General features: G+C 39.8%; 1 protein-coding gene across 2 annotated transcripts in view; it reads left to right on the plus strand.

Moving 5' to 3' along the window:
* The window catches only part of LOC121963066 (activin receptor type-2A), a 57,698-nt gene that overhangs the window by 20,837 nt on the left and 14,208 nt on the right, over window positions 1–22,653 (plus strand). The window contains exons 2-5 of one of the 2 annotated variants that reach the window (XM_088074768.1): window positions 8,129–8,336; window positions 9,776–9,909; window positions 11,828–11,982; window positions 19,844–19,867. In XM_088074768.1, coding sequence (XP_087930894.1) covers window positions 8,129–8,336; window positions 9,776–9,909; window positions 11,828–11,982; window positions 19,844–19,867 — 521 coding nt within the window. The remainder of the gene's footprint in view (window positions 1–8,128; window positions 8,337–9,775; window positions 9,910–11,827; window positions 11,983–19,843; window positions 19,868–22,653) is intronic. The other variant, XM_088074769.1, reaches the window with a different exon arrangement.

A 22,653-nucleotide genomic window follows, 5' to 3' on the forward strand; every position in this document is an offset into this window, starting at 1 on the left:
TCTTTATGTTGGCACTAGGCGTGCTACTGCAAGTGATTACATTACATAGCTTTCACTGCTGCATGAAGCAACACGCTAACATCAGGAAAACTTGCAACATTGGTTGATAATGTTAATTTCTCTCAGATTTTCAGTCATTTTCCTCTTTTACCATGTCTGTTTGTTTTCAATTTTTATTTTGTAGCTTTTATTTGTCATTTTTTTTCAGAGGGATCTTAAAGAGACAGACGCTAAATCGGAGCGTTTTGGTGAAAACAGCCCTATACAAGAAGACAGTATTAGGAAATAGTGTTTTTTGTACATTAAAGCAAGTAAACATGTTTTTTTAGACGCCAAAAATACAGACACAACCCTGAATATTAGTATAAATGTTCCTCTTTAAGAAGGAAAGGATTCAGCTCTCAGAGGGACATAAGAGGTAAAAATGTTGACACATTTGGAGGATTGATGGATGGTTGTCGTGTAGTATTATAAACTCATGATAAGCCTTCACAGACTAAGTCATGACTTCCAGGATTGAATTTCTTCTTCGCATTTTCACTTCTGTTGCTGTCAGTTCACGTACAAGCTTGCAGCTGACAATTTGGCCTTTTTTCAAAGTTTGTTGGTTCCCTAATTTCACACAAAAACAAAGACATAAATATAAAGAAACTTTGAATGACTTGTTTAATTTGGCACATTTCAACGTAACTTAATAACAGCAACCTGTGCAGCTGGTGTCTTAGCTATAATTTGTTTAATTATCCGCGGCGCTGCTGTGAGGTTGCTCAGCGCACACGGTGATTGAACATTTAAGCTCTGGGAGTTTGAATCAATTTCGATATGGTTTCCTTTTTAAAGCTCCAGGTGAACTCGGGCCAGCGGCGCGTTGGCTATTTGTCAGCCTTCGGCTCTATCGCGGCGCATCTCGCTATCAAAGAGGAAAGCATGGCCCTCGGCGTCCAGCTCTCGGTGTCAGGGCCTCCACTGCAACTCTCAGATTCAGGTTCTCGGTTTGCCTCTACCTAACGTGACCTCTTGGCCGCCGTACAAAAGATTGAATTTTCAGAGCCGGCAGCAGATAATCAGTAATCTCCAGTCGCAGCATCTCTGCCAAGTTCACAATCTTCTCCATCTTCATATTACACTCTCTAGTGAGTCACGTCCTCTGTTTGCCGTCTAATTGTTCTTTAAAAAAATCCCGTCTAATTGCCTAATCAGATTGTTCTGTGCTTCTTGCATCCTTACTGTGGATTCTTGTAAGTTTGGGAGCTTAATCACAGCGAGAAGAGCATCAGCTATATGCCCGAAATGTAAAAATTTAAAATGTCAGAGTGAATTTTCAGAGCCACCAGGCAGCGAGCGAGGGGTGAGGAGGGGGTGAGGAGGGGGTGAGGAGCAGTTTTTCAAAAAAAAAAAAGCCCCAGTGGATTGAGAAGTGGGTCGGGTGTTTAGACGTTTTGCAGGGGAGGCATTGCTGAAATGTCCGCAGCTAAAGTAGGTCGCGGTTAACCTTGATAAATCTCCTGTATGACTGGAAGGGAGAAAAGGAGCCTCTATAAAACGCTTTGTGGTCATTTCTTTTTAACGAGAAGAAAGGAAATTGTGTAGGTGGAAAAACATGTATTCTTTAAGGAGTGATTTGACTGATTGCATTTCTGCTGGGAGACTTTTTTTTCCCGCTTTTGTGCAAATATTCATCTTGATGAAGTAAAAGACAGTCAGAGCTTTGCTTTTGAGGGAGGCGATAAATTAAACATCACAAACACGCTTTGGTTTATTGTCGGAGTGGCCTCACAGTGTCGCGTTTCTTACATTTGAAGTTTAAATGGATGTTTTTCTTCGCCCATTTACCCTGCGTGAGCTGACCTTCCAGGCGGGCCTCACAATCAGCAAATATCAATTAATTAGTCACGTTGATTGAGAATAAATAGCTTTTAGTCCTTCATTTTCCTCTTTTGTTTCATTGTTTTATTTTGACACGGACATTTTCCTTTAGCACCTGATGATTTGAATATATGTTAAAAGCGTCACCACTGAGAAAACGACCTTGCATTTCCAGCAAAGTCGCCTAACGCCGTCTCTCTTTCCACATTTTTCTCTCCAACAAACCTCATTACAACAAACAAAGTGAGCTTGTGCCACATGTTTGACATTTCTATGCGTGAAATATCTCCCAGAGACAAAGAGCCCTCTCTCTTTATTGCCTGGATGTGTGCTTGTGGGTGGAAGCCCTATTGTATGTCCTTGCACAATCGCTCGTGTAGGCTCTGCACTCGCTGACATTATCCGCTTTAGTGAACTCTGAGCTGCGACTTAGTCAGAAGATTGATTTCTCTGCTTTATATCCTTCATATCCGCCATACTGCCGGGCAGCTCTTGCCCACCTTTGGCACACGGCGCTATAGGCAGCCGGCCCCGTATTGTCACCTCGTTTTCAGAGAAGTGATTGATTTGAGCTCTTAACGGCTGTATTTACAACGGAGCACTCTATTTGCAGTTCACATGGCTCGCAGCTCTTTCTCACAGTGTAATACCTGAACGGAGGCGTTATCAATAGAGCTGTTGCAGCTTGCCTTGGCCGAATGGAAAAAAGATTGACAGGCTTTTTGTCGTGCTTTTTAAATTTGAGTCATGCCATCTTTAGGAGAGCGTCAGTTTAATGTCACCTTACATACATTTAAGTTTGTCTCAGTGGAAACTGAAAGGGCACCGCTCAGTTTCAGACAACAGGTTCATTCAGTGCCTCGCACGAAGCATGGTGGAAAAAAAAAGAAGATTTTTTTAAAAACCAACTCATCTCACAGAAAAAGCAAACTTTCCTGTCACTGCAGAGGATCAAACGTAGCATATCTAACATTTGCTATTTCCTGCTTTTCAGATGTGAGGATTTCACGCTTCTTTTGTTGTTTTTTTCATAAATAATTAAACATTTTTGGATTTCGGACCCAATAAAAACTTCCTCAGTCACTGATATTATTACCTGTCATTTTAATGTTCACTTATTAATAAAAATAAGACATATTTAATAGCATTTAATTTCCATTTCTTGATAATAATTTAACAGAAGAAGCTTATGGATGATGGATTTATATCCAAATAGCTACAGAAGCTCACGTTAATGTGGCTAAATAAACTGTTGTATCTGTAACACTTCATTTGTATAATACTTTTCATACAGACAACCCTGAAAGAGGCAGGTTAAACCTATCAATGGAAAGATAAAAATGATAAGTAAATAATAATAAATAAAATATCCTAAACAGCAGTTAAGAGACAAATAAAAAGATTGAAAATAAATAAATTTGTTTAAAATAATAAAATGGTATACCAATTTTAAAATATACCACTATTGTCATATTTTTAGAGGAGATAATTAAATAGAATTATTTAAATATTAATGAGGCAAATTTTAGGGTAAATACAGTTTTAGATTAATTGATCAATGAAAAATAATCTCAAGAATAATCAATAAATTAGACATTAATTTAGAAGACTTATCGAAAAAATTATTGGTAGATTAATGGAGAAAAGAATAAATAAGCCCTACATCTAGCAATTAAGGTGCATTATTCCCCCCTCGCTCAGTGTCCAGGTGGTTTAATTCTCATAATATAATAACATGAAGTGATGGTTATATTTCTATTGAGGAAAAAAAGAAATTGAGATAATTATCGATGTGTTTCTGTCACTCAGCCGAACGTTAGTGAGCGAAAGTCTCCTAATGAGTGGGCTCTACATGTTTGAGAAACAAATGCATCTCAAACTCTATCATGTATTTATGGCTCATTTTTAGTCACTTTCTCCTGTTTTTATTTATCCTGCTTCAGTTCCTCGGCAGCACAAACACACCGTATGTGTTTTCACCTGTTTTCTGTGCACGGCACGCTCATTATCATGAGTTGCATGTAATGAAGTTGATACAGGAACTGGAGCTTATCCTTCCTGCCGCACTCATTGTAAATCACTCCTGACTAAAATGGAAATGCGTATGGCGAGCACCTCCATGTAGCGTCCACGGGGATCAGCGCTAGCATGGCTAATGCTGTTACACCAGAAGTGGCTAATGAGCTAACCTTCCGCTTTACCTCCGCATACCTCTCCATAATTATCGCCTTCAGCTCCCACGAGGGCCAGCTGAGGGAGCGATGCATTCATTGCCATCCAGGAAGGATAGAAACAATAGACACTTAAAGTGCTGAAGAGCCTGATGGAGTGGCTGAATTTACCAAACACGGCCAGGGATGTTGCACTCCATTTTTTAGACAGAGCCGCCGCATGCATCATGTTATAGCTGCAGAGCGGGTTATCTGAGGACAATGTGTTCCAGAGAAATCATCAAACCTGTTTCCTTATCTTCTGTTGCTTTAAGGTGATCTGTGGTTGGAGGAAAACAACACCCCAAAGGCATGATGGGATATCTAAAAGCTCATGCCAAGCACTTGAGTCCAGTGCAGTATTTATTGTTTTCATTATTCTCTGAAGGATGTTTCTTTTGTTAGTTGTTTGTCATGCAGACTTTTGGTTCTGACAGGAAGCCCTGCCTTTTCAACAGCTCTCCTTCACACCTAATCCCCGCTGCAGAGTGAGTCTCTTTGCTCAAGGGCATCTTGGCTGAAGTTTGTGACAGAAAAACAAGTTAACCCTTTTAAAAGTTGGCAAAATCATGGGAAGAAGGCAATGAGCAATAAGAGAAGAAATAACACAAAAACTAGCAAGACATTTTTTGAAAAATTACAAGAAAATTACCAGAAAAATTAAATAATACAATTTTAAAAACCCAATAAAAAACAACAGAAAAGAAAGCAAAAAGACTTAAAAAGGTACATAAAAATTATAACAATACTGTAACTTAATTTCAGTATATAATTATGGGAATTATAAATATAGTCGCCCCCCCCAACTTAAAAAAAAATAATTTTCTAAATCTAATGATTTCATGCAATTTGTGGAACATTTCTTACCAAGTTGCTCTTTTTTTCCTATGTTTTTGAAAGAAAGTGCAACATTGCCTCAGGGTTCAAAGATTTAAATATTTGTAAAAGGCGAAATAAGAAATTACTCAAAAATCAGCAAGCAATTAGTAAAAAAAAAGTGCAAGAAAATTACCTCAGTCATTTCTTTAAAGAAAAAAGAGAAAATTAAAAAGCAAAACAAGGCCAACAAGACTTTGAAATTTGCTAAAAAAAAAAAAAAAAAACGAGTTTAGTTTTGGAACGTAATTTTAAATATACAATCATGATAATTATAAAATGTTTTTCCCCCGCTTTTTTGCCTTTATTTCCCTAGCCATTTTTCTCTAGCTATAATTTTTTTTTCTCAATCTACTGATTTCGTGTAATATGTGTATAATTTCATACCAAATTGCTTGTCTTTTTTCCCATGTTTTTGAAAGAAATTATACCAATTTGCTCTGGGTTTAAGTGATTTAATACTTTTGAGAGGCATGTGAATACCCCAGGTCTCACCCCTCGATTTTGCCCTCAGTTGTTATAAAATATGTTTTTTATTTGATTAAAGTAAATCTAAAATTAAGAACACACCTTAAAGGAGTGAAATAAAAAACACATGAACCAAACGTGCTATAAAGTAATCTTCTTTGTGCCGTTATTTATGCTTATATGCACATACGACCAAACTCACATTTTCAACACGCTGATGTAATTCATCTTTGTGCGTCTGCTTTTCTTTGCTTTTCAACACACGACTCTCCACTCATTCATCAGTCCAGACTGTCTCTCTGCTCTCGGCAGCAGTTCACAGTTGCACCTGTTGCTGTGAAATAGTTTGGGGCTTCACGGGAAATGGATTTGACGAGAGAGAAAATGCCGTCAGCGCTGCTAAGAGGCAGAGTGACCTCGCCTGCCAGTGAAGTAGCCACTCTCCGCTCTCTTCCATCTGCAGCTGTTAATGCCGTTGAAAAGAGACCTGCGGCGCTTCCAAGGCCCTGGTTGGCATTAACTGGCTTTACTTAAGCAGCCATTTTATTGAAAAATAGATGATCCTCCTAAAGGTAACCTCCATTACGCAAGCTAAGCCCTAATTTCGGGAAGCAACTGTGACTGGAGACAGGGTCAGGGCGGACAGGACGCTTCTCTCTGGCAGAGGAGAGTGCATGATGATCACATAAACTGCAGCATTATTCTTTATTTGTCCAGCACTTTTCCATTAAATTACGAAGCATTTTTGAGACATTTAAAGCAGTAATACAAAAAAGACAGCAAGGTCGAGAGTGCAAATTCCTCTGCACAGGAGGGTTTTCTCAAGTGTTTTCATGACGAGCCCTAAATAGAAGCACGAAGTGGATCCTAAAACTCATTAATCAGACATTAGAATCAACAATGCACAATTTCAAGGCAACAAAAACACATTTACTTGCATACAAAAAAAAGTGCCAATGAAGGATCTCCTGCAACCTCCAACTGATAGCCTAATATCTGAGAAATGTCCTAAAATCCCAGAAAAGTCCTAAAATCCTTGAAATGTCCTAAAATCCTTGAAACGTCCTAAAATCCACCAAATGTTCTAAAATCCTAGAAATGCCCTAATATCTGAAAATCTTAAAATCCTAGACACATGTCGGGGCTGCTGTGATTGGCCCCTGGCCTCCTGTCATTTTGCAAAAGTGGCCCTCAGACAAAGCACGTTGAGTGTCCCTGCAGTAGATCTTAAATAGACACATTACAGACCCTAAAAACGAGATTAACTGAGCGTTATAGACATGTTGCATGATAAAGGCTGCAGGTCTAAGATCATTGTGTGACTTTAAAAACTTGTTTTGACCTTTATCTGCAGCCTCAGGAAGTTCGTAACCGTTTGACACATGCACGGCCCTCCTTTTTTTCAGAGTTTGATGACGTGTTTTTCACACAAACACGTCACATTTGCACAATAGAGAGGAGTAAACTGGCTGTTAAGTGTGACTTTCAGCAGAAACGTGTAAGCGTAAAGGCAGAAAAATGATCACCTTGATAAGTGCGGGGAAAATCAAACGGCTTCGAGATGCTGTTTCTCGGGTCAAGGGCTGATATTTGTTGCGGCTTTGAGCAATGGATCATGAATCTGGATCACTGAAACATGTCTTAAAAGAGTAAAAAATGCTTATTGTACCTTTGGGAGCACAAACAAAACACTAAGTAGGAAGCAATCTTGGTTTCCTGTGTGTCTGTAGCGTTTGGCTCGCAGCGCCTGGAAGCGAGGGAGCGAGCGGAGGCTGACTATCTTCAGTCTTGTCAGCAGTCTAAACTGGACTAACTCTCTGACAGGTGATGAGAGGCGGCAGCAGCAACGCTAAACTGACAAGCTGTCATGCAGTATTTTTCCCTGGATATCGGTTTGCGAAAACCTGCTGCCTGCGTTCATCCGGCAGGAAATCAGAGTCCCCTTTATTTTGGCGGGGAGCAGAGTCGATTGGCTCACTTGAGTTGAGCAGGATTTCGGTTTCTCTGCTTTGTGTTCCTCTATAACCTTATTTTCTCCGTCACGCATGGATGGTTTTTTATTGCTCATCTTAAAAAAGCTTTCATTTTTCATTAGAGTATTGACTCTAAAGCACTTGGGAGCTCTGATAAAAAGTACCACAGGAGTGAATTTTATTATTACTAAATGTTTGACGACTTCACCGTGTCACGTACTTCGATGCTGTAAAGAAATGTCCTTCCACCAGTTATTGAAACAAAACTAAATTATCTTCTTTGATAGTGGCGGTGTAGAAATATATAACCTTTTCATCTCCCAGCAACTGCGCCTTGTAAATCTTCAAATTACAAAGGCTGCTTTCACAAGTTTTTATGGGTTTGCCGGGCAAAATGTTTGATAGAGAAATTGATATTTTTAACCTTTTATCTCCTTCGCAAAAAGTCACACGTATCTGTCTTTTTTTTTAAACACTGTCTCTATTGGGGTTTTTAATTAGAAGATTACATGAATAAAATAGTCCTGGCAGCAAATATAGTATACCATAAAATGAAAAGTTTTTTGTTTTTAGAAAACTGGTCCTAAAGACAATTCCTCGTGGCATTAAAAAGGTTTTAAAAAGTCTATCTTGCCTGAAGCTGCAGAAACTCTGCATAACAACACTTAATATTCTCATTATTCATATCTCTCCTCCGAAAAATAAATTAATGGCTGCTGTCTTTGTCCTCTTCAGGGGCCATCCTGGGACGCTCGGAGACGCAGGAATGCGCCTACTACAACTCCAGCTGGGAAAAGGAGCGCACCAACCGCAGCGGCATCGAGCCGTGCTATGGAGAGAAAGACAAGCGGCGGCACTGCTTCGCCACGTGGAAGAACGTGTCGGGCACCGTGGAGGTCGTCAAGCAAGGCTGCTGGCTGGACGACGTCAACTGCTACGACAGGTACGCAGGAAACGGAAAAAGTCGGGCTATCAGGAGATCTTTTAGCAGTTTTTAAAGGCCTTAAAACAAAGCATATGCTGAGGATGCGCCGATTTATTGGCCGAATATCGGTGTTGGCCAGAATTCACCTTGTTGATAAATAACGTGGCAGTGGCTGATTTTTTTTTCTGTTGTTTTGACTTAATTTCGTGTTGAGCTCCAGATTAACGGCTCCTTATATAAACTATAGAAAGCGTTGAGGACAAACTGATTTTCCCTTGGATCATTGCAAAGGCCGGCTTATCTTTGCCACATTGTTAATTTCTGCAGAGAATATCTTGATTTTTGCATTCAGTTCCTCAAAAGTTCGACATTTGGCTTCAGGTGACCTGCAGATACCCTCTGCAGTACACAAACATATCAAATCTCTGCTGTTTTAATGGAAGTATGTCGTATCACTTCCACATACTGAAGTGAAAAACATTGTAATTAAGGGCCAGTTTAATAAATCAAATTTTGTCCTCGAGCAAAAGCAAATTTTGGCACTTTAATTTTAATTATAGTACAAAAAAAACCCTGTATGCTTATTTCAAGCTTCTCAGCACCAGCACATGATGAGGAGGGCTCGACTTCAAATCACCTTGAGCACAGTTTTGTTCCTCGGCTTGCTTCCCCCGTCTGAATGACTGGCACAAGGCAGCATTTTTAATTAGCAGGCACGGGGAATTGAAATTGCTGTGTGGATCTCCACTGAAAATGCATCCAGCCAAACTCCAGAACAGCAAACAGATATTAATGCGTGGTATTATTATAGTTCCTTCCTCGCTGGAACATCAACCTGGCACCAGATGCTGGTTTGAGCCGGTTCTGCTTGTGTTTTCCTTTGATTCCTGAGCGATAAAGTTGCTGTAGATTCTGCAGCCCGCACAGTTTGGGTACCTCTGCTCAGACGGCGCCGCCTCGCCTCCCTGGAGAGTCCAGAGCAAGTCGAGGGCGGCTGCCACTTCCTTTGGCTTTTATCTGATGACTGTGTGAGTGTGAAAGAGAGAGTGTGTGATTGTTTGCATGTGTGTGTATTGGCGTGTGTAGGAGTTATTTTATAAATGTTTTTCTTTCATGTCTTCTGCGGCAGAGAGAGGGAATGGAGAGGAAGGAGAAGAGCGTCTGCGAGTGTGTCCAAATGTGTGTGTTGATGTTTTTTGGAAAACATGCCTTCTGCAGAGAGTGCACATGCATATGATGATTTCTGCGTGCACGTGTGTGTGTGTGTGTGTGTGTGTGTGTGTGTGTGTGTGTGTGTGTGTGTGTGTGTGTGTGTGTGTGTGTGTGTGTGTGTGTGTGTGTGTGTGTGCGCGCACTCACTCGCACTTAAATAAAATAAATTGCTCCCATGTCCTCTGCTGGGAAGAGGAGGAGAGAGATTTGTGAGTTTTTAATTTCCACCTCCGTGTCCTCTGCAGTAACGAGTGCGTGGAGAGGAAGGAGAGTCCAGACGTTTTCTTCTGCTGCTGTGAAGGCAACATGTGCAACGAGAGGTTCCTGTACGCCCCTGAAGTGACCACGCCGGGCGACCAGCACCATTCGACCGCCTACAGTATGTACAGTCTAATATGCACACAGCAGTCTTCTACTGAAAACATAACGTTGAGTGTTTGCAGCAGGTTTGTGCTGCAGCCACACCTACAGTTGATTTACAGAGTTGCAAAGTCAACTTTCTTATATTATCTGTGTGTTCAGGTTTACGCCATTCAGCAAGTAAAGCTGGAGGTATGAACAAAACACTCCCGCAGGAGTGGGAAAAAGTATTTGTTGAGTATTTCTATACTTATCTTTATTCTACCATCAAAACATTGACACAACAGCCAGGCTTTTACTTTGAAGAGGTAGTCCTCCACAGAGTGTAATGTAAGGCACTTGTGCTCTGGATATTTGCCAGATATTGAACTTTCATGTGATCAGGTCTTTTGCCTTATTTGGTGCAAACCAGAGTCGTGTTTGTGGTGTTTTCACCTCATCTAAATGTAGGGACGGGGATCACAGATCATTTTTATTGATACTGATACCATTATCGAGACTCCTTTATGCTCTTATGATGCCACTATTGATACTTTTCTGTTATTTGATGCACATTGTTGATGCGTTTGGCCCTGGAGGTTGTGTTCTCCTTCGCTGAGTTTAAGTACCTGTTTGCTGGCAGTTCAGTTGTATTCAAAAACCTCAAAAACATTCAGTGTATGCAGACCAATGATTGGATTTAAATGACGTGACTCGACACGAGTGTAAAGTTACATTATCGGACCCATGGGACTCGACAGCAGAATCAATAAGCTCAAACATTATCGATTTACGGGCTTTGAAAAAAGCAGAACAAGGTCCTCAATAGAACCGGGTTTCGGGCGTCACATTCAGCACTCTAGTATTGTGGTATGTAATTTATTAAAGGTTATTGAGGTAATATTAGGCTGCAAAGTCTTCAATACTAATGTCCTCTTTAACAATTTTCTGGATACTAAGAAAAGATGAAATGTTGTAACAGTGTTGGATTCTCCATTCTCTGAACCCATGTCCCCCCGGTTTCCTGTTTGTTTCTTTGCACACATACAACAGTAACGAGTCTTTAATATCCATTTTCATGAGCTGCGTCCACAGCTGGAGCGCCACTTTGTACAGAAGATTATCGTTCATCAGTGTGGGTGCTCACATGGTTGTAGTTATCATTTTTGCTGTGGAAGACTTTATGCAGGTATGCCTATGTGAAATGCAAACTGATTTCACTCCCCTGAGCTCATAATATTTTGCAGAGGAAATTCTGGCGTCCTTGCACTCCTCACTTTACAGCTAAATTGTCCAACAGGCTCGTCTGTCTCTTCCTATTCCTTTAAATTTGACTCTCTGAAACCTGCAGACACCCTGTAGAGAAAAACTCTTTGACAAACCGCCTGAGTGTCCCATGATGCAGCTGGTGCAACCCCATCGGCCCTTCCCCCCACTTCCCCTTCCCTCCCTCCCTTTCACCCCAGCCCCGAGGACGACAGTGGCGGTTGGCGTCCGAGCGTCGGCGCTTCTGACAGCACTGCCGAATCAGACTGTCACACCTTGTGATGGGAGGACAGGCTGAGCCAGCAGGCGTCACCCAGCGACTCCTGCAGGGGTCGAACACAGTTCAGAGCTCTGCTATTTTTGGCAGGCGGATTACGTTATGTCACGAGATGGATTTGCTAATCCTGCTGTGTGTGTGTGTGTGCGTGCATGTGTGTGTGTGTGTGTTTGTGCATGCGTACATTGATATGATTCCTAAGCACAGTAAGCTGTAAGCAGGGATGGTGCTTCACTTAGAGATGATGTAGCACAATGTCAGGCCAATCAGACATGCTGCTTTCTGTCTTTTTGCTTTTATGTTTTCACCTTGACGACATCCATCATTATATAAACATTAAATAAGCCAGTTAAAAGTCCTATCATGTAATTTTTCTTATTTTTTTCCACTATTTTCTCTGTTTCTCTCCCCACAGCCACCTCCAACCCATTTTCCCCGAAGCCCCAGCTCTTCAGCACTCTGCTCTACTCGCTGGTTCCCATCATAGGCCTCGCCGCCGTCGTCCTCTTCTCTTTCTGGATGTGGAGGCACCACAAACTGGCCTACCCGGCGGCCCTCGTCCCCACACATGTAAGTCCTATCACTGTAAAAAGTTAACACCACATAACTCTTTTAAAGCTCCAAAAGTCCAGTCCATGATCACTTGTTCTGTCCTCATCTTTGGTCCACAACGCTCATCGCTGCAGTGTGTTTCCAGAGGTCACTTGTCAATCAAACGGTGTGGCAGGGACTGTGGTGTCCTCTTTCTTCCAGAGTTGCTGCTGATGCAGTTAGAGTTTCTCTTTTTGTCAGCGGTGGCCGCCGCGTCCCACTTCGTCTGTTAATTGCAAACAAAAGGGAAATGTAAAACGCACCAGTTTCTGCGTTGCAAATGATTTCTTTCTTAGAAGTGCAATCACAAAAGCTTTGAAATAAACATGGGGAGGACCAACAAGGCTCCTGCTGGCATTGACTTAATTAATCTAAAAATAAGGCCTTAATTGTCTTAAATCAATCTATTAAAAATCGGAATTAGGATTTTATGATTTTTTTTAATGTTGCATATTAAAAACAGTCTATTATATATATCTATATCTATTATATATAATGCCTCAGTGCCAGCAATAGCTGAAGCTGCAGGCATCATGTTTTTGAGCTCTTGAATGCCATATCTGAAGAACGTGTGAAGGGAAATTCTTCAAATTTGGCGCAAACGTCCACTTAGACTCAACAATGAACTCCAAATTTGGCTCAAACTTCGAGTCAAGGATGAAGTGATTGGATTATGGTGTTCAAAGGTCAAAGTCACTGCGACCTTGCACCCGTCTCATAACCAGCAACTCTCTGAAGAAGGTTTGAGGGAGTTTCTTCAAACTCGGCACTTAGTCACTTAGACTCAAGAATGAACTGATAAGAATTTGGTGGTCAAAGGTCACTTTGGTTTCACCGAGCGTGTTCATGGCCATATCTCAGGAGTGCATATGCCAATTATGACACAATTTTACACAAATGTGTAAAGAGATATTTTTTCATATCCAAAAGGTCAGAGGTCAGGTCTAGTATAATGTCATATATTCTGCAAAAAAACACTTTTTGGGCCATTTTTCAGCACTGTAACAAAAACTCTGCTGCTGGGGTAACGTGTGGAGAGCACCAATGTTTTCACAGACATGAAAGTGAACTTTAAGTGGAACTTGACAGGTTTGCAGAGGCATATAACTGCAAGGAGGTAGTTCGAGTTTAAAAAACATTTCCTGAATACTTCTCACATTAGTGTCACGCAGGTCATGATAGCGGAAAAAATGACACTTGTTTTTTGTTTCTACTTGAGAAACACAAAATTTCCAAGAAATGTGCCAACAAATGGTATTTCCATGATGTTTTCTAACCTTGACTCCGCCATGAGATAAAAGACAAAACAATGCAGGGCTTAGATTACAAATAACATTCAGCCAAAATTGTCTCCATGTGTTTTGATAATTGTGTGTGGTCTTAAATTTCATTCCAAGCAGTATTAAAAAGTCTTAAACTTACCTTAAGCTGCAGGAACAGTGAAGAGCAGTGCAGAAAATACAGGTTTAAAATCTAAAAATAACTGCGGAAAATGTCTGGCTCTGCTCTGGTTGATTTTGTTGATATTTATGAGTCGACGCTCATTAGCTGCTCCTGTAAAAAGGACTTTCATTGTTGGAGGTTTGCAGCGTGATGCAGTAAAAGCGCTGCCTCCTCTACTTAACCAACCTTCAACTTTCCCACTGATCTGGTTCCTCAGTGGGCTGAAACGGCCTTGGCCTTTCCTGCCCGCGCTGCACAGGGACACAGCCACGGTCAGCTCCAACAGACGAGCTGTGCTGCGAGTTTACGTCGGGATAATTGCTTTTTCTTCTTTCAAAGTTGCATAGAAGGATAAGAGGAGTCCTGATTCTGTCGGTTTCTTTTTCATTGAGTCTAAGACTTGCTTTCAAGGCAGCAGCACGGAGTTTGGATGGCTCATATTGTGTCAGAGAGGCTTTTAATCAAGGTTGAAATTATTGCAAAATAGAGCTTTGGCTCACATCTGATCACACACCCGTTCACCTTTCATTTCTCTTCACTTATTCACGCAGTTTTTTTTCCGATTCTGAATGCCATCAGGTTTTTTCCATAGCTGCATCCTTTGGGGAAAAAAAAACTCTTATCTATACTTTTGATCATTTTCATGTCTTCACTTGAACCGGCCAGTTTCATCACGTTTTGTAAGCCAAATCTCCGTTTCTCTCACGACTGAGAATAAAGCAGTTTTTCCTGAGTTTCCTGATTCATTTAGTTGTTTTTTTTTTTATTATGATTTCTCGGCGGTTTTAACCCGACAGCAGCGGAGCGATATGCTGTGCTGCTCGGCAGCAGGGGAAAAAGAAAACCCATGCAGAGCTTCCACCGTATGGAAGAGGAGTCAGGGGCCTCTGCATTATTGATGAGGCTTTATATAGGCAAACAAAACTAAACACAGAGACGCTCGCAGCTCTGCCTCGGAGGATGGCGGCGGCTGTGGTGGTGGTGGGTGGGGAGTGCGGGGGAGGGAGCGCACAGAGACATGCAATTCTTTCAACTTAGTTATTGTATTTGCACAGTGCTAAAGCATAGCTGGGAAGAGATAAAAAGACAGTGACACAATACAATCAGGAAACAAATGCTAATGTGCGTCGGGAAAAACAACACCGCTAAGAGGCTTATGAAACATCTTACCTGCAAAATGAATAAATAAACAACATAAAACAAAACAAGATCACGACCCAAGAAGTGTGGATCAGATAACTAATGATGATTCAGTGGAAAAAAAAAACCAACAACTAAAATATTCATAAAATCACAAGGGGGAGAAAATCAAATAGCCAGGATGGAACAAATGAAGTCATGCCGGATGTGTATAATCGTGTGTGCGTGTGCAGAAGTATTTAATGCATGAATGAGTAGGTGTACAAGGACAGGAGGAGGAAAGGAGGTCACTCGTACAAGAATGTGTTTAAAAGTCAGCTCCTATGCTTTTCTGGAAGGAGGTGAAGCAGTAAACCCTTTCCGCCGCCTGCCACTTGAAGGAGGCTAAAACAAACATGTCATCAGCTGCTTGTTTTGTAATTGATTAAACCAGCCATCGAGAGATGGATGCAGCGGGAGGGGAGATGTGGAGGGATTTATTTCTATCTTCTTCTTTTTTGGGGGGGATTGGTTGTTGTTGAGGAATGAGTTTTTGTGTCGCACCACGGGCTGTATTAAAAAAAGCAGAGGTGACTCCGACAATCAGTCAAACGGCTCACTCTCGCAAAGTCACGGAGGACGGCTCCGAGCGACTCTTACACGGCTGAGAGTAAAAAGACACACTCGTCTGTTTCAGGATTAGGCCGTGAAACACCTGCCTGATGAAATGTTTAGAAGACATCTGACATTTGAAAAATAAGCCTTTTCCCAAAAAGTACTAAAAAATCGTTATAGATAAAAAATCGTTATAATGGGGCCATCACGGTGATTAAAGTCCGAACTGCGCGATTTGCTGCATTTTTGTTTTTGCAAATAATTTAATTTATCCAGATTTTTTGTGCTTTTTAAACAAGCTTTATTATGGCTATTAAAGATGCAACAATTAGCCCATAAATCCATTGGTTCATCAGTAGAAACTTAATCACAACTTTTTTAATCATTGATTAAATGTTATGTCATTTTTAAAGCCAAAATTTCAACATTTGATAGTTCTAGCTTCTTGTATTAGAGAATTTTTTGCTTCTTTTTCTTGTTTAATAGTTAACGAAGAGTCTTTGAGGAATTTCTAAATAGATTTAAAAAGTTTTGACAATTTTTAAATATTTTTACACATTTTATAGACTGAAGGATTGATCATTTAAGGGTTAAAATAATCTGCAGATTATTTGAGAATGAAAAAGATTGTTAGTTGCAGCCCTGTGAGGTATATTTTTGCACATTAAATGACAAAGATGATGGTTTTTAAATGAATTAAATACTTGTTCTTTGTTAGATGCACAAGGCTGAGGGGCAATAAGGGTCAAGCGCACTTTTTTTTTCTACAATTTTTATTTTTATTTATTGTTTATTTAAAATAAAAAGCACCCCTATCTTTGTGTTCTATAATTACAGCGTAAAGAGCTGAAAAGATGAATAACTCTATAGAAGTATATTACTAAAAATGCCTGTTTAACCTGCTGCTGTTAAATGAGTTTTAAAAAAGTAAGAAAAACATAAATAAATAAATGAGAGGGAGAGAGATCCATGAGTGAAAATAGTTAAAGAAGTAAATAAAATAAAATAAAAACAATAAATAAATAAAATGACTCATGGCATGAAGTCAAAACTAATCCCATTCTTAACACACTGACATAAGAGTGGTATCGATCTTTACATATAACTCTTGGCAAGCAAACAAATGAATATATTTATATTATTACAAAATGACAAACTATTCCTTTTACGTCCCTGTTTATGCAAGTATTGTTCAGAGCCACTTAACAAATTGTGGACAGCCTTTTTTAAATTCACTGCGTTAACTCTTTAAAAACACTTTGTCAGATGAAATTTGAATAAATTGTATTTTTGAAAGACACGGCATTATTAAAACTCTCATATCAGTTTTCAGCGACTCAGTGAAACTTCAAAAAACAGAAGATATTTTATAGATTTACTCCGCCGTTAGACTGGACTTCGTTAATGCTTCATCATGCTCGTTTCTGTACGACACTGCATTCATCAGAGCATAATGCACTATACTTAGTCATGTATTTTTAATGTGACAGCAACAAATTGCCCACACTTGTTGCTAGTTGGATTTTAAAGCGCTCTGTGTGTATGGGAAGGCATTGTAGTGGCTCATCACAGGTGTTGGTAGTAATAAACGTTTTTTTTTCTCTCTGTTCCCTAACATCCATGTGCCAACTGCACACTGCGTCCTTAAAAACTGGCAGAGCTCAGCATCACACTGCGCACATTTCAGCTAAATCTCTAATTAAAAGGAATGTGATTATGTCATAAACAAGCAGCTGATTTACACTATTCTGATTTCTGCTTTGGAGTAACTTCTCCTGTTTTTAAGTTATTTTTTTAGGACGCGTTGACACTGAACCAAGTTTTTTGGTTCGAGATCGAGTTTAAGTAAGCATGCATGGGGATAAATTACAATATAATACATTTTTTCGCTTATTCTGTAGTGGTCTGAATAAGTCACTTCATAGCAATAATAATAAAAATGATGATGATAATAATAATAATCTTTATTGATATAGCACTTTTCAAGCTTAAGCACAAAGTGCTTTCCATATAAAAAGGTTTACAGAATAAAATAAGATGTCAGAAACCCGCATACCCCTGCTCCCCTAAAAAATACATTTTCATAAATAAGTAAATAAAATGTGGAGAAGATAATTCACCTCATTTAAGCAGATAAAAATTAAGATTTTAAGAAATAGCCATATGTATCAGCAGATAAGACACTTATAAAGGAAAAGATGTCATATAAATAAATGCCGATAAAAGAAAATCACAGAAAAATTAAAGGAAAAAAAATCCAAAAATGTTAAAAGATAGAAAGAAAAAAAAAAGTTTTAAAAAAGAAGAAAATCACCAAGAATTTTTAAAGAAAAAAAATTTACCAAAAGGTTTTAAGGCAAAAAAAAAAAAAACTGGAATTTTAAATGTAAAAAGTACTCCAGAAAAATTGTCACTTAAATAAAAAACAAGATTTTAGAAGAGACGAAGTTGTATACCCTTCCAAAAGCCAAAGTAAAAAAAAAACATAAGACATAAAATATAATAATTTTTTTAAAGCCACATTGCTCGGCCCTAATCATAAGCTAAAGAAGGGATTTATATTAATGTTGTTTGTAAAAATTCAGACTATCCACCCCAAAACTCAGAAGCTCTAGGACTTTTCTGCATTTTATCAAATATTCTGCATTGAGGTTGGTCTTTCGCTGCAGAGTTTATAGTCAAGTCAAGTGAAAAATACATCAGGTTGAAGCCATTATTTTTTTTTTCCAAGGTAATGAAACATGCAGTCTTTGTGATGCAAAAGTAAATTGTTCCCACTTAATGATCTCTAATGGATTCATTATCACAGCTCTGTCCTCTAACTCAACAATGAACCGCTCAAAAGAAAGACGGAGAATCGGCACGGTGCAAAGAGCTCCTGCTGTACTTTCACGTATAGCTTTGCATTGGCTCAGGCTGCAGGTGGGGGATTTTGGGTGGAGCTCATGAAAAGGCTGGCAGGTTGATCGCGACAAAAAGTCCATGTTAGATTTTCTTGCACACGCACTTTGCAGGCTCTGAACCCCTTTTTTAAAAGATGAAATCCAGTGTGAAATCCAGAAAATGGTGTGCAGCAGAGTAACTTAATTGCACGGTGTCATTATGTCATTATGACGGCAGACCATCACGGACTGCATATTTGCCACCAAGCCTCCATTATTCACACCACAGTGCGAAGTGGAGGCAAACTGGAATTGATTCTGTCTGAGTACACCGACCCACAGCTTTCACACGGAGAGAGAGGGAGAGAGGCCCCGAGCACTTAAACATGAGTCTGGACCTTTTTTTCAACCTGGACCCTGTTTTCTTATCTCTATCCATCTCACAGATCGATTCTGACCAAAATCTCATCAATTGCTTTATTATGGAGCTACTTGCATCTTGTTTGTCTGGGTGCAGCTTTCCAAAGAACTCCTAATGGGCCGGCGGACTCCAAATATCCTGAAAAGCCCCCGAAGCCTCGCCGCTTTACTGCTCCCAAATGATTTTGGCACAGGTTGTTAAATACATTAAAATTATAGAGCTGTGCCGAATGTCTTTTTTTTTTTTACACTTAAATTTTTTATTGAGGTTTGAAATAAAATTTCAAATGTCTGCCGCCTTATTTTATAATGCCATCACCCTGAAAAATATAAATAAAAAAATCCTCAAATAAAATCTGTTTGAATAGATTCAAATGAAATAAGTTGCAGATTCTCTTAGCACCCAGGTGTCCACAGCCAAAATTGTTAGTTGCACCCAGGTGTAAATGTAACATGATGTTAACACTTACGGGTCTGTTCAGCTATTCTGCTTAAGTTCATGCACACAGTGTGCATTCAGCAGCTTTATACATCCTAAAATCTTAAAATAATTAGTCAGCTTAGTCTGAAAATTATAAGCCATATGGGACACAAACCCATGAAATACCTATTTAGTGACAAATTCTGCACTTAAACGAATTAATATAGTCAAGGTCAGACATTTAAGGGGACATAAACAGAAAAATGGATCCTTTGATCACATAGTTTCTGATATAAAGTTAAATATTGCCAATTTTAGAATATTTTATTTGGATAAATCTCTTATATGGCAGTGTGTTTTAAAATGTAATTTTAGAGCAGTTTGTGCTAAATGTGACAGGATTTTGCAGGAAAATAGTTATATATTTCTCAAAGTGATGCATCAAAGAAAGGTTAAACATTACCCAGCCGTTGTTGAGAATTTACATATTTTTGGTGTCTGATTTTGTACACTGAGCTTTATGTTAATCTCCTCAGCAGAGGGACTTTTCGGCGACTTTCATAACCCAACATTTCTGTGTCTTACATGATTTTTGTGGCGACATTCATCTGTCATCAGGGTGCTGTTGCATTTATGTTTGTTCCTTTCACACATTGTCCGATGCATTTTCAGTTGCTCTGCTTTGGAGCATCATTTTGAGTTCCTAAAATATCTTGCCTTTGGTGCCATGCTTATTAACACCTTCTATGATCCATGTGGGATTACAAACACCACCTGTTGCCCTTCATGTGTCCCAAACCATGGCTTTGGAGTACGAAGGAGAACAAAAGGTTGTTCAGTGACGACCCGTCATCTCCTGCCTTTTATCTGCCTCTATTTCATCCACTAACTGACAGAAAAATAATTTCTCTGTTTGCTTCTTATGTTCCTTTTCAACAAGCACGCCTTTCACATTATGGTGGAGGTAAGAGCAGTTCAATTGAAGTTGAAACACTATTCCCTCCTTTTTGGGTTCAGAGCTTGAATTCTCCACCTCAATCCCAGACCACCATTTTGTTCTTCTCTTTGCTTTTTCGACAGCGTCTTGTTTACTCAGTCCGTAGCACATTTCTGTCTGTTTTTTTTTTTTTTTTCTGCCTGGGTTTATTGCATGGATGGATGTCTTTTGTGCTCCCTGCTAAAAAAAAGTATTGTGCATGGTGGAAAGTGGCCAACACAGCTCCGAATGCAGCCCTCTTTTTTTGTATGAATGTCCACCTGTGATGTTTATGTAACGCATTGTGTCTGATATGACCCAGTTTCCAGAGCGGTATCTGCTAGACCTATGGCTCTCCATGTCTCCCATGCAGAGAGACGGAGCAGAGCGTTTGAAACTGAAACTGCGGCATGCTTTTTCATCTTCTATGCAGACTGAGGAGGAGTGCAGATACATTTTGCATAAGTAGGAGAATTGCCACTTACCTGGAACATTTTTCAAGTCAGAGAGTGTAAATTACTTAAGTACAAGAGGAGCATAAGCCTTTGCAAATGTACTTTGGCTCAAATTTTATCAAACTGGAGGAGAAGCGTGGCTGCAGACATCACAGGAAAATTCTCGTGTTAAAAAAAAGAATACTGAATAAAACCCAGACTCTCTGGGAGAGTTTAGACCCTGGCTTATTGTCACTTCAGTTTTTTCAGGTCAGCTCTTTTAAGGTTATGTCAACACGTTTTTGTATTTTATATAAGCTCAACGTTTATGTTCATATCAGCAACATGATGTGACCTTAAGATTTTGGAGGCTTACGCCCAGCATAGCTGCCCAGATTCTGTTTTTCCTACTTATCTGCACATAAACCCACGACAGACCGAACCAGGCCTGAAGGACCCGTTCTGATGTAATAGACGACGGTGTAATCCGATTAGGCCATCGGAGATGGTTGAGGGTTGGGAAGAACGGCGTGAAGCAGCAGATTCTGTTTTCCTGTTTCCTGTGGTCTGCTGACTAAGTGTAATGCGCCCCCGTTTGAGGCCACGGCGCCCTGCGATCGGACAAGGGATCCGGTGACTCCCGAGGGACGCCGGTGCTGGCCGAGGCCGGGCCGCCTTGTCAGGCTGAAGCCCTGAAAGACAGACAAAGAGTTTCCAGAAACAATGCAGACCCAAAGAAAGAAAAGAGTCCGGCGATAACTTGTTTTTCGTCATCATCAGGATTGTCTCAAATTGCAGGACGTTGTCGACATGTTGATGACACCGCCGCTATTGAGAATCGCGCCATCACCATCAAATCCATCATCACGTCAAAATCACGGTCAAAGTCAGTCATCTCTGTTGCCCGGCATCGAAACTCTGCAGGAATTCGCCTTGGTCTTATATCTTTGGACGTGCATTGTACCCTTGAATAGCGCTGGTACATCGAGCACGACGGAGACCCTCTGTGATCATTTTCCCATGAACATCATGATCAGACTGTGTCACATATCTCACTAAGCACAATGGATGCACAGGAATTCGTCTTGGTGACATTTGTGCAGACACACTGATGATGACTTTCATTATAACACAACGCAGTCGAGACGAAACAGGAGAAGATAAGACGGTGCAGCCATTACTGATTCCTTTACATCACAAGAATCAGAGTGACTAATGATTAAGGACATTAAAGGGCAAGTTTGGTATTTTGGTGGACCCAATTTCTCTTTGTATCTACGTGACTAACAGGAACAACAATTTTTGAAATGAGTCCAGTATTGAGCAAGACGGCGAATCAGGCTGCGATGCAACCACCTGGTGCATGTTTTAACCATTGATGTACGTCCTCGAAAGTGCTTGTTTTAAGGTTTTTCGAACAACATAATTTAAAAATTTAGCATAGGAGAAGTGTTTCAGTTACGAAAAATTAAAGTGCTGATTATCACCATAGTCTTTCCAGTGTTTCAGCAATCAGCAACTTTGGTTTGGTTGAATAACCTGCTAATCCATCCAGTTAGATGTGAAAATATGCTGCATTTATGCACTTGAATTACTGTTTATTTGAATGGAAGATGATGAGTTTTCTGATGGTGATTTTCAGGGCTGTTTCTGGTTAAACTTCACTGATCTGACACTGGATACGACTTGAAATCTCCATCACCAAACCAACCAGACTCACTTTTTAATTAAACGGTAATTTTAGCGTGTATATAGCGAGCAAATTGTTAACATCCAGCGGGGTGAATTAAGGGTTAATTTCAACCAAGCCAGAGTTGGTGATTGTCAAAAGAGTGGAACGATGAACCAGTTTTATTTTGTTTCTCATGACTTTAAGTGAACTGTGTTTTACGATGATAAACTTATTGTTAAGTGGATCATGGTGGGTTTGGCGATGACGATTTCTGGGCCGTTTGTGGTTAAACTAAAAGGATCGTACTTATGAAAAGCTCTTTCTCTGAATGGATCCTTTTCATAATGTGGTCAGACACTTAAAATAGCAATCTAAGAACCCTACCAGACTCCTTTCAAATATACAGCAATTTTTTATCATTGTGACACACATTTAAGTCAACATACACAAAATAAAACTCACAAAAATAATTTTGGTTCACCTTTCCACAGTTTTATCAATCACCAACTCCGATTTGGTTGGAATAAACCTGCTTTAAGATGTGATAATGTGCCTCTTCACTCTGAAATTACTGTTTATTTAAATGGAGTCTCGTGCATTCGTGAATGGCTTTTTCAGGCTGTTTCTAGCTAAACAAATTGGATCTTGCTCTTTAACAAAAAGGTCTA

Source organism: Plectropomus leopardus, chromosome 24 (assembly GCF_026936395.1).
Source record: "Plectropomus leopardus strain MGB_pleo_1.0 chromosome 24, ASM2693639v1, whole genome shotgun sequence".
Classification (NCBI taxonomy): Eukaryota; Metazoa; Chordata; class Actinopteri; order Perciformes; family Serranidae; genus Plectropomus; species Plectropomus leopardus.